The 14978-nt window shown below is 44.8% G+C and overlaps 1 protein-coding gene across 1 annotated transcript in view; it reads right to left on the bottom strand.

Moving 5' to 3' along the window:
- Positions 1-14978, bottom strand: part of LOC115556751 (copine family member IX) — a 92020-nt gene that overhangs the window by 3843 nt on the left and 73199 nt on the right. The window contains exons 10-19 of the mRNA XM_030374030.1: positions 13754-13858; positions 11222-11263; positions 10315-10390; positions 10080-10133; positions 9747-9808; positions 9613-9659; positions 8714-8895; positions 5648-5775; positions 1502-1604; positions 1231-1288 (exon numbers count right to left, since the gene is read on the bottom strand). Coding sequence (XP_030229890.1) covers positions 1231-1288; positions 1502-1604; positions 5648-5775; positions 8714-8895; positions 9613-9659; positions 9747-9808; positions 10080-10133; positions 10315-10390; positions 11222-11263; positions 13754-13858 — 857 coding nt within the window. The remainder of the gene's footprint in view (positions 1-1230; positions 1289-1501; positions 1605-5647; positions 5776-8713; positions 8896-9612; positions 9660-9746; positions 9809-10079; positions 10134-10314; positions 10391-11221; positions 11264-13753; positions 13859-14978) is intronic.

Genomic DNA, 14978 nt, shown 5'->3' with positions numbered 1-14978 from the left:
GAACTTCTTTATAGACAGGTTTCTTATGAGACATTGTTTTTAATAAAGCCAAAGAGATGCTTAAAATGTGCAATGCAAAACAAGGGAAGTTACCATTACATCTCGTAAAACAAGGGTAATTGTCAATTGTATTTGGCTGGCCATCACGGCGTGTTTTCCACATAGATCACTGTCTGTCTATTAATCCCCACAGGGTGGTTTAAAGGGGAGTCTCATGTGCCGTAGTCACTCAATCATGACATGTAAGACACTGTGCGGTCTCTATCTGGATGACCATGGACAAGCACAGCTCTAAGAGGCTGTTGTCAATGTGTTATATGGGCTATGTAATGTCATTGCTAGCCATCCCAACAGCAGCTATTATGTTGAACAGATGTAGCCTGCTTCAGTGTGTAGTGTGGTCCAAGTTAGTAGACTAGTTTCTGCCGAAGAAAAACTAGAATCTAGTTTATGCAGATTCTAAGGATGAATCCAGCTTTGTGTGTGTGTGTGAGTGAGTGAGTGAGTGAGTGAGTGAGTGAGTGAGTGAGTGAGTGAGTGAGTGAGTGAGTGAGTGAGTGAGTGAGTGAGTGAGTGAGTGAGTGACGCCCCGTGCCCACTACCTCCGTCCGTTGACTGATCCCCATTGACTTTGAATGGGGACGGACGCGCAATGCATTGTGGATCCGTCCGTTCCGTTGGAGCCTTCGGCTCCGTCAAGAAGTTGAAAAATGTTCAACTTTTTCGGCAGCGACGGATCCGTCATCCAATCAGATCACGTATGCAAATTTAAGCACTGTGACGCGACTCGGGCTCTGACGATACTGGAAAGCGGGAAATCGAGTAATCTTGCCTCGCAACAAGCAGGAAGAAGCGGGAAGAACCCGGCGAAGCGATTTGATTGGCTGACGGATGCCTCTGCAAAGACTACTCCCCCATCAGTCAGCCACGCCTTCCCACGTCCGTTGACTGACGGTGCAGTGGGCATGTAGCGTGAGTGAGTGAGTGAGTGAGTGAGTGAGTGAGTGAGTGAGTGAGTGAGTGAGTGAGTGAGTGAGTGAGTGAGTGAGTGAGTGAGTGAGTGAGTGAGTGAGTGAGTGAGTGTGTGTCTGTATGTTTATGCATACATGCAAGTGTCTGTATCTGCATGATTATTACATCACCATCACTCGTTGCCTGTCCACAGCAGATGGCTGACTGATGACCCGCAGTACATTCTCAAATCACATCCATAAACATGAAGCCACTGACCGTCAAATTCTGCAGGGCCCACTCCCACGATGATGATGGACATCGGTAGACCGGCTGCCTATGGGGGGAAAATACACACACACGCAAACGCGCACACACACACACACACACGCACACGCACACGCACACACACGCACACGCAGTGTTTTATAGTACTTACACTTTATATATTAATATTACATGAGAGTACTGAAACTATCTGTGTTAAATTTGTGAAGCTTATGTGCACGTCCCCTTAGTGAATGAATGTGCAGCACGTCTCGTAGCTCACATTGACCACCGCTTCCTTCGTCTGGTCCATGTCCGAGATCACGCCGTCCGTGATCATCAGCAATACGAAGTACTGGGAGCCGTCCGTCATGTCGGCAGCACACCTGCGTGCACACAGACAAACACACACAACCGCGCAGAAACACACACACACACAATGATAAATACAAACATACACAAAAGCATGCAAGTGCATACACAAACACACAAACACAGCCACTTAGCGAGGAACAGCAGCTGGTGTGTGTCTTCATATAGGAGGTATTGACTCTGTATGAGCAGTGATCTTCCTCCTCTCTTCATATAGGAGGGGTATTGACTCTGTATGAGCAGTGATCTTCCTCCTCTCTTCATATAGGAGGGGTATTGACTCTGTATGAGCAGTGATCTTATTCCTCTCTTGATATAGGAGGGGTATTGACTCTGTATGAACAGTGATTTTCCTACTCAGTGTATTAGGAACATCTTTGGATGATCTTCTATGCACAAAATGTTGAAACACCTTCTCAAGTCCCACCCACGTTGTTTTTTATGTCCACTTAATTCTCCAAAGTAACATTTCTTTCCAGATGAATAAAGTTAAATGCTTGAGGAGAACCATTGGGGAGAAAATCGGAAGGAATGAAGCACCGGAATGATGGTTCACCTCCAGCTAATGTCTCTTTGGCCTGGCAGAAAAACATGGAGTTGAGAGTGCCTGCACGTGTAGGTGTACCTCACGCACGTGTGTGTGTGTGTGTGTGTGTGTGTGTGTGTGAGTGTGAGTGTGAGTGTGTGTGTGTGTGTGTGTGTGTGTCAGGTACTCACAGCCTGCTGTCTGTCTAAAGTGGGACTGGTTCTCTCAGCTGCCTGGGGCGGCAGAGGGGCTAAACGGCAACCCAGCAGGCCTTATTCTCTCTCTCTACCTGTCTGTCTATCAACCTGTCTGTCCCTCTACATGTCATAGCTGCCTGTCTAATGGTCTTATCTGTCTGCCTGTCTAATATCTGTGTCTTTCTACCCTTCCGTCCGGCTACATGTCTGACCTGTCCTAACTGTCGGTCTGTCTGACTACCTGCCTAACCTGTCTTAACCGTTTGTCTGTCTGTCTACCAGTCTAAACTGTCTGTCCGTTTGTCTACCTATCTATCTCTTCAGTATTACTTGTCCGTCTACCTGTCTTAACTGTCTGTCTGCCTTTTTGATAATTACGTCTCTGTCTACCTGTCTGTCTGCCCGTCTTACCGGTCCAGCTGTGCGTCTGTCTTCCTGCTGCCCGCTGTATTGGATCTAATGTATTTCTCTCCATCCCTCCCGTAGCCACGGGAGGCCACGTCTCCTCTGTCCTGCTGTGACAATCTCAGTAGCTCCCAGTGCGGACAGCCAATGATATCAGGTATCACCATGTTATCCTGGATTATTATCTTTTTCTGTGCAGTTGCTGACTATTTTGGCCAGATTTTATCATCCCAGTCCTTCTTCTGGACATGATCTTTCATTGTGGACCTCAGATCCCACTAATGTAAACTAACATTTGAAGAAAGACATGTGTCATACATAATTCAAGATAGATACTGATATTAAACATTTATAACTTAAGTTTAAAATATTATTATAGATGTTTATTTTAAGGGTAATACGAAACTGCAGATGCCAATTTGGCCCAATCGGTCTAAAATCTCTAAATGAAGTGATCAAGTTCTCTATTAAGATACACGTGCTAGCACGGTGCGATTAACCGCTCACAGCTTCCAATCTCTATCGAGATATGAATGCTAGCGCACACGGCGCAGCTCACAGCTTCCAAGACTAAACACATTTTCCCATGGCTACGTGTTGTAACGAAAGAATGGAGTGTCTCACTCACACACACACACACACACACACACATACACACACACTCAGCCTCCCACTGACTGAATCCAGAGGAGGAACATGAGGAGGAGGAGGAGGAGGAGGAGGAGGAGGAGGAGGAGGAGGAGGAGGAGGCAGTAAAGAAAGGCGAGGCCGTGTGGGCACAGAGGCAGTGATGTCACTGGGAACAGACAGAAGAACGTCTGTGAGCGGGCGAGAAGAGAGGATCGGGTGAGATCGAGAGGAAAGGTTACGTCTCCCCCTTCTCTTACCTTGTGTCTTTACCTTCGTACCATTCTCCACCTCCCCCCTCTCCCTCTCTCTCTCTCTCTCTGAAGCAAACTGAAGCGTGTGATTACTCCAAACGCACGCCAGTGAACGCTCGCAGTGCACTGGCAGCGTGCTCTCACAGAATTAAGAGGTAGGAGTTGCTATGAAAGCAGAGCGAGCACCTGTGTGTGTGTGTGTGTGTGTGCGTCTGTCTGTGTTTGTGTGTGTGTTCGGTGTGTTCGGTGTGTGTGTGTGTGTGTGTGTGTGTGTTTGTGTGTGTGTGTGTTTGTGTGTGTGTGGCGTGTGTGTGGTTGCATGTGTTCTCCTCTAGCAATCAGGGAGGTCATAGTTTGTTCAACACCTTTCCAGTTCTCATCCTATATGCTCTCCACACTCACAGCTATACCGAGCACAGTAGCACCTATGATGAGGAGTATATGATGAAGATAAAAACACCTCACAGTGAAGCACTTCTCAAAATGTGTATCACAGCATCTCCATTCCCCCGCATGCCGGGATGGGGGTCGTAAAATACATTGTCCAAAAGTCTCTTCAGCAGACCCTTCCTCACGCTGAAGCCCAGATGCGTAACAAGGACTAGAGTCAATCCGTTAAAACAGCACACATAAGGGGATTGTAGCCTGGCTGTGCGTTCTACTTTGGACTCCATATTTAAAACGGTCTTAGCTTCTGTCCCTGAGTGCCTGGGGCTTGGCGCGAGCAAACATACATTTGCATATTAACTAGCAAGGAGACGTCCATTCACTATACAATGTTACTGAAATGCTAAAGTCGGACCCCAGCGACAGCAGAAGAACAGTGTGAACCCTAGATACTGGCCCTTCCAATCAGGAAGCAGAACACACTGAATCCTAGTTACCAGGCCCAACCAATCAGGAGGCAGAACAGAGTGAACCCTAGTTACCGGGCCCTTCCAATCAGGAAGCAGAACAGAGTGAACCCTAGTTACCAGGCTTTACCGACCAATCAGGAAGCAGAACAGAGTGAACCCTAGTTACCAGGCTTTACGACCAATCAGGAAGCAGAACACACTGAACCCTAGTTTCCAGGCCCTACCAATCAGGAAGCAGAACAGAGTGATCCATAGTTACCTTGCGCTACCAATCAAGAAGCAGAACAGTGTACCCTAGTTACCACCAGGCCCTACCTACCAATCAGGAAGCAGAACAGAGTTAACCCTAGTTACCAGCCCTACCTACCAATCAGGAAGCAGAACAGAGTTAACCCTAGTTACGGGCCCTACCAATCAGGAAGCAGAACAGAGTTAACTCTAGTTACCGGCCCTACCTACCAATCAGGAAGCAGAACAGACTGAACCGTAGTTACCGGCCCTACCTACCAATAACGAAGCAGAACAGAGTTAACCCTAGTTACTGGCCCTACCAATCAGGAAGCAGAACAGAGTTAACCCTAGTTATCGGCCCTACCTACCAATCAGGAAGCCCTGCCTGGAGCTGGGGTGCACATTGAGTTGTACTGGCACCAGGGCGCAGCCTCCACTAAACTCCTCCAGGATCGGTCTGCGCAGTAGGCCTTCAAACACAATTATGAAAAGTTCTCCGCGGTCGAGGAACCCATGCAGGACAGACAACACGGTTTTCTGTGTGTATTCTGATGTGAATTTCATTACAATGCAAAAAATGGGGAGACAGAAAGAAAGAGAGACGGTTAAGCGGGTGGGTACATGTGGGGGGGGTCAGACAAAAAAAAGACTTGGCACGCATGTGTGCACGTGTGTGTGTGTGTGTGTGTGTGTGTGCAACGCAGTCTCACTCTGAGTTCGTCAAAAATCAAAAATTTTGGCGTTAACTGCTGACGCAAAGGGTGTCTTTGTGGGGATTTGAAAACCCCCTGCGTCTAATGAAAACGCACAAGGACACCCTTTGCGTAAGCAGCTAACGCCAAAAGCCCCGAAAAAGCTTCGATTTTTGAAGAACTCGGAGTGAGACTGTGTTGGTGTGTGTGTGTGTGATTATGTGTGTGTGTGTTTATGTTTGTGCCTGCATGCGTGGGTGTCACTCACCTGGCCACCTGGTTGATGACGGGGGCGAAGTTGGTGGGTCCGTAGAGCTGGACACTGCGCAGGCTCTGGAAGTAGGCCTCCAGCACACCCTCGATGGCCACGCAGTTGGGGTCATCCATGTTGGAGTTCTGCATCAGACGGAGGGGATGGTCAGGGCTCCACTGAAGGTCTGCACACTGGAGGCTGCCAGTGTGCTTCCAGTGTCTCCCGAGTAATTCTCCTACTCGGGAAAATAACATTTCAGAAAAGGTTTATTTTCAGTTAAAACCACACGTATAGGCTCCTGGCAAATGCCCAAATATCACTATGACTTATAAAACATCATATCATCAACCATCATATTTGATGGTTAAAACATGAGAATTGTGATTTGTTTGAAAATATGATCCAACTTGGTTGACAGTTTAAATAGTTTGAGGCATACCTAATTGCTTAAAAGCTGCTAGTACTTTAAAATAAAGTAGTAACAGTAAAATTCCTTAAATGTTATTTAAAATTAAAAGCAAGAGTGACATTAATAGCATTGTAACTTGGAGAATAATGATGGAAATTATTTTTTAATTAACCAGAAAATGCATACATTGTCTGTAATGCCTGTTGAAATCGCAATGTTGGTGTGTTCCGCCTGACTCACTTTGAACATCAGCATGAAATATATTCAAAAAAAACGTTCTGGTGCTGAAATAGTTTTTTCACACAGTAAGTCTACAATTGTGTTTATTTAAAAAGCACTTTAAACCATGTCCCACACTTGACGTGCATAAATTATCAAACCAATATCAGAAACGGAACATTGCATAAATCAGAATAATAAGGAGGTAGCCATACCATATCAATTTCTGCAGCATGAGCAGCAACAATTTTCTCTATTTCCTGAACATTATTGTTGGTAATATAAAATAATAAGTGAAAAATGTTTGATGTGATCTAGCTAACCCATCATGAGTCAAGGTGGATTGAATGGTTCACTTTCATTGTAAAGTAAGGAAAGACCCTCCTCCTCCTCATCCTCATCGTCATCCGCTTATCCGGGGTCGGGTCGCGGGGGGAGCAGCTCAAGCAGGGGGCCCCAGACTTCCCTTTCCCGGGCCACATTGACCAGCTCTGACGGGGGGATCCCGAGGCGTTCCCAGGCCAGTGTTGAGATATAATCTCTCCACCTAGTCCTGGGTCTTCCCGAGGTCTCCTCCCCAAGGAAAGACATTATTCCAAATTACGTCAGATATCTTATATATACGGTCTTACCGGACTCTCTCAAACACTGCCCCTAATAGTTAACCTTCAGATATACTGGCCATAACTTGTTGGAATATAGTTGCTGCGGAGGCACATTACCACAGGAGCTGATCTCCAGATTACATAAGATGTCCAAACCGTCCACATCCTAATATCCAAGTACAAGAGTGCAGGCAAACAAGCGAACATTGAGTACTCAAACACAGAGCAAGATTCCCATGTACAATGGTTTAATTTAATTTGGGCCGAAGTGATAGTCACCAGATGTTGTTACTCTGACCAGCCTGACTTGTAAGCTCAAACAAATGATTCAGCTAAAGGAGTAGACTCTATAAAGGTTTCAACAAAGACTCATATTCGAAGAAGCTGGAGAATGAGTTCATGAGTAATACATTTCCAGATGACAAAGGAAAGGTGATAGTGTTTTGTGATAGCATAAGCATCTTTGATCTGTCTAAAAAGTTAATTGAAGATGGAAGACAAAACCATTGGTATTCACATCTGCAATTAACAAATCATAAGGTCATCAATCAAGAGCATAGATGAACCAAATAATTGGCCATACCCTCCCATGGATACCATGGGAAGTATTAATCCTACCAAAGAGATTTTGCTGCCCAGTAAGACAACAAATAAGGTTGATATTCTGATACAATCTTTAAGCCGGGACCTGCAATATGCTGTAACTGTTGGACAGCATAAACCTCCAAAACAAGTCCTGCTAGCTTATCTTCCGAATGGGCCCTTTCAGCACAAACATGAATGTACTCGCTGTACTGCCATCCTTTCGAAGCGATATCAGGATGCAGGTCTACGTGAAATCTGTTTAGAATCTGGCCTGGTTGTTCAAGGTTCATTGTCCATTATCTGGTTTGCTGAGGGCAAAGCGTTCAGTCGTGCAGTAAGAGTGCACTAATACATCCATGAAGGTCTGCTTCGCTTAGCCTCGAAAAGGATTTACAACATGGATGGAGGTGAAACATGTCATGTGGAGAGGGTCAGATTTTTATTTGCCTTTTTAAAAACAGGCACATGATGATTTTCATGATTACAGGAAAGCTATTGAATAAATACCTTGAACATATTTGACATGGAAATAAGGACATCTGCTTTCTGGATGTCATACCTGGATAAAGTTGGTGACATTCTTCTGGGCCTCATAAGAGCATCCAGAGAGGTGCCTCTGTGTGTCTGCTCTCTGTCTGTGTGTCTTTTTGTCTGTGTCTCACCGGGGGGAAGGTGTGTGTCTGTGTATCTCTGTCTCTGTGTGTCTGTGTCTCTCCGTCTGTGTGTCTTTGTGTCTGTGTCTCACCAGGAGGAAGGCGTCTCCGTGTGTGTTTCTCTGTGTCGCTGTGTCTCTCTGTGTCTGTCCCTCTGTGTGTCTGTGTCTAACCAGGGGGAAGGCGTCTGTGTGTCGGTCCCTCTATGTGTCTGTGTCTCTCTGTGTGTCTGTGTGTCTGTGTCTCACCAGGGGGAAGGCGTCTGTGTGTCTGTCCCTCTATGTGTCTGTGTCTCTCTGTGTGTCTGTGTGTCTGTGTCTCACCAGGGGGAAGGCGTCTCTCTGTCTGTGTGTCTGTGTGTCTGTGTCTCAGTGTCTCTGTCCCTCTGTCTCTCTGTGTCTGTGTCTCTTTCCCTCTGTGTCTGTCCCTCTGTGTGTCTGTGTCTCTGTCCATCTGTGTGTATGTCTCTCTATGTGTCTGTCCCTTCACCAGGGGGAAGGCGTCTCTCTGTCTGTGTGTCTGTGTGTCTGTGTCTCAGTGTCTCTGTCCCTCTCTGTCTCTCTGTGTCTGTGTCTCTGTCCCTCTGTGTGTCTGTGTGTCTGTGTCTCACCAGGGGGAAGGCGTGGGAGATCTTTCCGTCTGGGGGCAGCTTGGCCCCGAAGCCATAGGCTGGGAAGAGCTTGTCGCTGTCGTAGTCCTGGATGATGTCCCCCACCGCCTTCAGGGCCATAGCGTAGGCGTTCATCTGGTACGGGCTCATGTAGTGCAGCGAGGTGGGCTGAGAGGGGTTCCCTGGGGACACACACAATCACATATGTAGTCACCCACACACATGCACAATCACACACACATTATCACACATGTAGTCACATATACACACAGTCACACACACAAAATCGCACACACAATCACACATGTAATCACACACCCAACATGTGGTCACCCACACACAAACATAATCACACACACACACACACACACAATCACACATTCAAACATGTAGTCACACAAACTTACACATAATCACAGAGATATATAAACACATAAACACACGCAATCAAATGCACATATGATCAGACACGTGACACACACAATCACACATGTTATCACACACAGCTACACACATCACACACAAACACAAACACAAACACACGCACACACACACACACACACACACACACACACACACACACACACACACACACACACACACACAATTGTGTGCATGCATGATCACACACTGAGTTTATTAATGGCTGTACTGCTGCCTCTGATTCTATTGTAAATCCAATTCAGCGAACATCCAACTCTAAATCAGATCTCCCGATAGCTCCTCCTAACTGTGACACATCTCGAAATATCTTCAAACAAATGTACCCGATCATCTTTAATAGCTTTTTTAAGTGCCTGTTCAAAACGTGACAGGAAATAGGTTCTCTTTAGAGTGGGCAGGAAGGGCCACAGTGACTGTTACTTCACTCCCACACACAGCCAGGGCACTGCTCCTACCGTTGGACGCTGTGAAGTCGATGGCCACGGTGAAATTGAGTTGCGTCCTGTTGAGAAACAGAAAGTATGAGCATCATTCACACAAACAGTGTGTGTTTCTACGAGGGGGGCCATGCCCGGCTGGAACCACTCACCCTCCTCGGATGAAATCCACAAAGGTGTATTCTGACTCCACTTTGAAAGACAGCAAGGTCACCTTCACGTGAGACGGCGATAAACAAAGAGAGCTTTAGATCTAGTCCAGTGAATATTAGGATTTACATATTATTGTCTTTGACGGCTTCTCAAATCACTTCCACAAGTAGAAACTCTATTTTCTTCGATCAATGATCTGGTTTTCCATCTTCACATCTCCACAGGGGATATAATCTCAAATCATGGTATCGTATAGACAGATATGAGGTGCTGTGCCTCATTACAATCTGCCGTCTCTGAGTGAAACCTCAGTGTTTTTCTCAAAAGCTTACCGTCCCTGAGTTTACGTATTTCTTCTTCTTCCCTTTCTTCTTTGGATTCAGAACCTTGGGGGGTAAACAGAGAAATGAGAGCAAGCTAATCGAGAGCATTGAGAGGAATTTCAACCATCACATGGTTTATACTCAGGGGTGAGGAACAAATCAAGACTCTCACATGGAGCCCCACAGCATTAATTTATACAGACCAAAACTAACTGAATAAAACAATTGGACTAATTGAAGTTACCTCGTACACGTTGAACTGGCTCTGACCCCTTGACAGCTCTCGGTAGCTGGTGGTGAACTCCCCGATGAAGTCATGGCTGAACCAGAGGAACGCACAAACAATTAGAGGGAGAGAGTGAGAGAACTAAACATTTAAACAAGAGCAATAAATACAGTAAAACACTCCTGCAGCTCCACTATGGCTTCAAATGCTGCTTTTGTCTGGAAGTGGAAAATCCTTATTTTATCATCATTAAATCCTGCTCTTGAGAGGATATGTTTATTCTCACACCTGCTTCCAACCAGTAGCTCCAAAACAAGCTCTATCTCTCTACAAGTTAGTTTGTCTGTCTCTCTGTCCGTCCGTCCGTCTTTTTATATGTCTGTCCATCTGTCTGTCTATCAGTCTTCCACATGTCTGTCCATCTGTCTGTCTGTCTGTCCAAATGACTGTCTGCATAACTGTCTGCATGTACATCTGTCTGTCTGTATGTCTGCCCGTCTGTTGATCTCCCAGCAGGATGACGTGAGATGAAATTTAATGTAATATATGTAATGCTGGCATTATAAAAGTAATGCGGGTATGTCTCTCTGAGAGAAACAGAGAGACAGAGAGACACAGAGACACAGAGAGACAGAGAGACAGACAGAGGTTGGGGAGGGCTAGAGAGTATAAATGCGCCAGTAAGCCAACAGTGATATAAAAAGGCAATAGAAGAGATGAAATATGATGAGATAACACAGGAAGGAGGCATGGGTAAGCCAGGTGTTGATAGAACCACTGTAGCACTTCCAATAAGAGAGGCTGGGGGGTAGAGGCAATAGAAAACTCATAAAGTCTGTCCTCATGACAACACATCCTCCTCATCTGGAGGTGGGCTGATGAATCATCACTTTACCCACACAAACACAGCATGGCGGTACGCTACCTTCCATCTCTGTCCCAATCAAACACGTCCACCTTCACGGTCCTGGAGAGAGAGAGAGAGAGAGAGAGAGAGAGAGAGAGAGAGAGAGAGAGAGGGAGAGAGAGAGAGAAAAAAAAAGAAAGAAAGGAAGAGAGAGAGCGAGAGACAGAGAGAGAGAGAGTGAGAGACAGCGAGAGAGTGAGAGCGAGAGACAGAGAGAGAGAGAGCGAGAGAGAGGGAGAGCAAGAGAGAGAACAAGAACAAGAGAGAGAGAGAGAGAGAGAGACAGAAAACGTGTTGAGAAGGGTTCAAAGAGTGAGAATAGAGCAGTGCATGGAGCTGTTTGATACTCAGCGACGAGCCTCCACAGATTTACATAAAAACATAACGCCCCAATGTGACCCATTCGTCTGCCGTGTCGCTCCGGAGACGTGTAATATCCGTGTTGTTTGGATCCTCCCGCCTGCGTCCGGCACGGCTCCGTTCTCCATTTGAACGGAGGTACAACAGGGGAGCGTGAAGAGTGTTCCTGGGCGTGTGGCTCCCTGTGTGCGGCTTCCATGTTGGTCCCAATAACACCAGCGCTGGCCAGAGGCGCTCGCAGCACGGCCGACTGCTGGCATTATTCTAACCACCAAGGGCCTGCCTGGGCAGCCACAATGGCCGCCACCGAGGGGAGGTCAAGGTGTATCTTCAGTCCAGGACGTTATCTCCCTCTTTATCCCCATAATAAATGAGCCCTCGCATAGCGATAAAAACCTATTATCATGTCCCTACATTAAAAGTACAAGTTTTTCTAAATGTTGGTCATCAATGAGGTTGTAAAGTAGTAACTTCGGGCACATCTGTCAAAATATATGTTTTTCTACGATCTTTATTCATTCTTTGCGTTGGGTTCTCCGACTCTCTGGTACTTCAGCAACAAGTAAAGACTGATAGTGGGGGTTATCTTGGCAATGGTGGAGAGGGAATTGGGGAAAGGAACTTGGCTTTGACTCTCTGAAGTCCAGATTGAAACGCGACATGGAGGAGTACGGCAAGAGGTTGCATACGACAAGAAGAACAATGGAGCGTCGGAGGAAAGACATGGACCCGATATGAACTGACAGCTGTGCTGTCAACTGAAAACATATTTTTTAATGCCTCCCAAGTTTGTTGTTGCTAGTGACGTAAAGAGGTCAACCGATGGCTCTATTACCACTAGTAGAAATGGGTACAGCGCCACCTATCGTACCGGGGTACAAAATGCTTCGGCCAATGAATCGATTTTCTCACCGCCATGTATACTCGGACAATTGCATTGGCCGATTGAGGAGCATAGTCGAACTATGGCTTTAATCTGATTAAGCTGTGCATTTAAACCTACTGAGTACATCTGGGCATGCGTACAGCCTATCATTAGACTAAGACTCAAGAAATAAATGTCCTCAAAGGGGCAATTTGCTGTACAGCAAAGAACACACCAACACTTCAATATCAACATGATCATCATTAGGCTTTACAACGGTACACCATAACTTTTAGAACTTAACAAACACAAACAAAGTATAAGAAATGCTGTCAAATTTTGAAGAAGTTTGTAGGGCAGGTGTCATCATTTAGAGAAACTCTTGTGGTTGATGAGAGAGGTAGCCGTGCCCTGCAGTTTGATACGGTGTTTGATATGGTGTTTAATACAGTGTTTGATAAGGTGTTTAATACAGTGTTTGATACGGTGTTGATATGGTGTTTGATACAATGTTTGATACGTTGTTTGATATGGTGTTTGATATGGTGTTGATACAGTGTTTGATACAGTGTTTGATATGGTGTTTGATACGGTGTTTGATATGGTGTTTAATACAGTGTTTGATATGGTGTTTAATACAGTGTTTGATACGGTGTTGATATGGTGTTTGATACAATGTTTGATACGTTGTTTGATATGGTGTTTGATATGGTGTTGATACAGTGTTTGATACAGTGTTTGATATGGTGTTCGATACAGTGCTGATACAGTGTTTGAAAAGGGGTTTGATACGGTGTTTGATATGGTGTTTGATACAGTGTTTGATACGGTGATTGATATGGTGTTTGATACGTTGTTTGATATGGTGTGTGATACAGTGTTTGATACCGTGTTTGATATGATGTTTGATATAGTGTTTGATATGGTGTTTACATGGGGTTTGATATGGTGTTTACATGGTGTTTGATATGGTGTTTGATATGGTGTTTGATAAGGTGTTTACATGGTGTTTGATATGATGTTTACATGGTGTTTGATATGGTGTTTGATATGGTGTTTGATAAGGTGTTTGATACAGTGTTTGATGGTGTTTGATAAGGTGTTCGATACAGTGTTGATACAGTGTTTGATAAGGTGTTCGATACAGTGTTGATACAGTGTTTGATAAGGTGTTTGATACGGTGTTTGATACAGTGTTTGATACAGTGTTTGATACGGTGTTTGATATGGTATTTGATGTGCACCTCTTGCCACATTAAAAGGATGGCATATGATATGCATGCTGTGATGGTGAACTTTGACCTGTGACCGTTGCAGCCCCTCACCGGTCGTAGTCCCCGTTGCAGAGGGCCCTCACTGGGAGGGTGAAGGACTGCCACACAGGATTCAGGTTGTTCTTGATCACCTCTGTTTTATGGCAGATGGTAAATCTGAGGAACACACACACATACACATACACACGCACACACAAACAACCTCACACACACGCACACACACACGCACACAAACGCACACACACACACACACACACACACACACACACACACACACACACACACACACACACACACACACACACACACACACACACACAATAATATTTTTTTTAAAGATGATGTAAGATGAGAAAAGTTAAAGTTAAATTAAAAACCGAACATACCAAAACAATCAACTGGGATCCCACAGAAAGCCTGACAGGAATGATGGGTTGATTCTTGGCTTCTTGCTACTTAGGTAAATCCCCTGGATTACAGTTTTTTTCCATCGCTAACGAGCGCTTACCTATACTTAAAATACTTTTTCTAAACTCTTAACACAGACTTACACCTACAAAACACAATTGGCCAAATAGATCATTTTCTTCTCCAAAGCACATTTTGTTAACTATATACTAACTCTTCATTTCAAAATAGAAGACATCTTTCTCTGCACACACTAACTTTACCAAAACACTGGACATCTGACTCAAAATGAAATTATTCTTTCAAAGAATAAGTCTTGTTTTCACTTCACAAGGAACATGCAGCCAATCAAAGTACACCAGGTTTCAAAATACTGGCTATTGTGGACATTACAAAAACTGCATAGACTTTTATGTTTCAGTTTTACAGGTATTTGCATGCAAAACATGCAATCCACTGTTTTTTACGCCAAATTTTTTGGTTGGGAACTGTACTGTATATCCACATGTAATGTTCACATTCAAAAGCATTCCAGTAAAAAGCTAATCAGTTTTTTTTTCTTTACTGTTTACTACAGGAGGTATAGTAGAAATACTATTTACAGTATGATACAACAGAAAACGTTTTACAGTATTGTTTACTGTAAAGTTAACAAAATATCCATGAACAAAAAAGCAACAGCAAAAAGCCCAGTAAAAAGGGAGAACTAAAAAAAAGCACAAAATTCCTTTATCTAATCCCTGCGATCTTCAGGGTTAGGCCACAAGTTTTCATCCACCGCATCTGATGTTATCCAAGGCGATACACCTTGGATAAAACCGCTTGGAATGCCTGATCCACCCTTGACAATCATCAACTGTGATGTCCC

Source organism: Gadus morhua, chromosome 13 (assembly GCF_902167405.1).
Source record: "Gadus morhua chromosome 13, gadMor3.0, whole genome shotgun sequence".
NCBI classification, from domain to species: domain Eukaryota; kingdom Metazoa; phylum Chordata; class Actinopteri; order Gadiformes; family Gadidae; genus Gadus; species Gadus morhua.
Note: the sequence above shows the minus strand (reverse complement) of the source record. Positions and strands in the feature narration are given on the sequence as shown.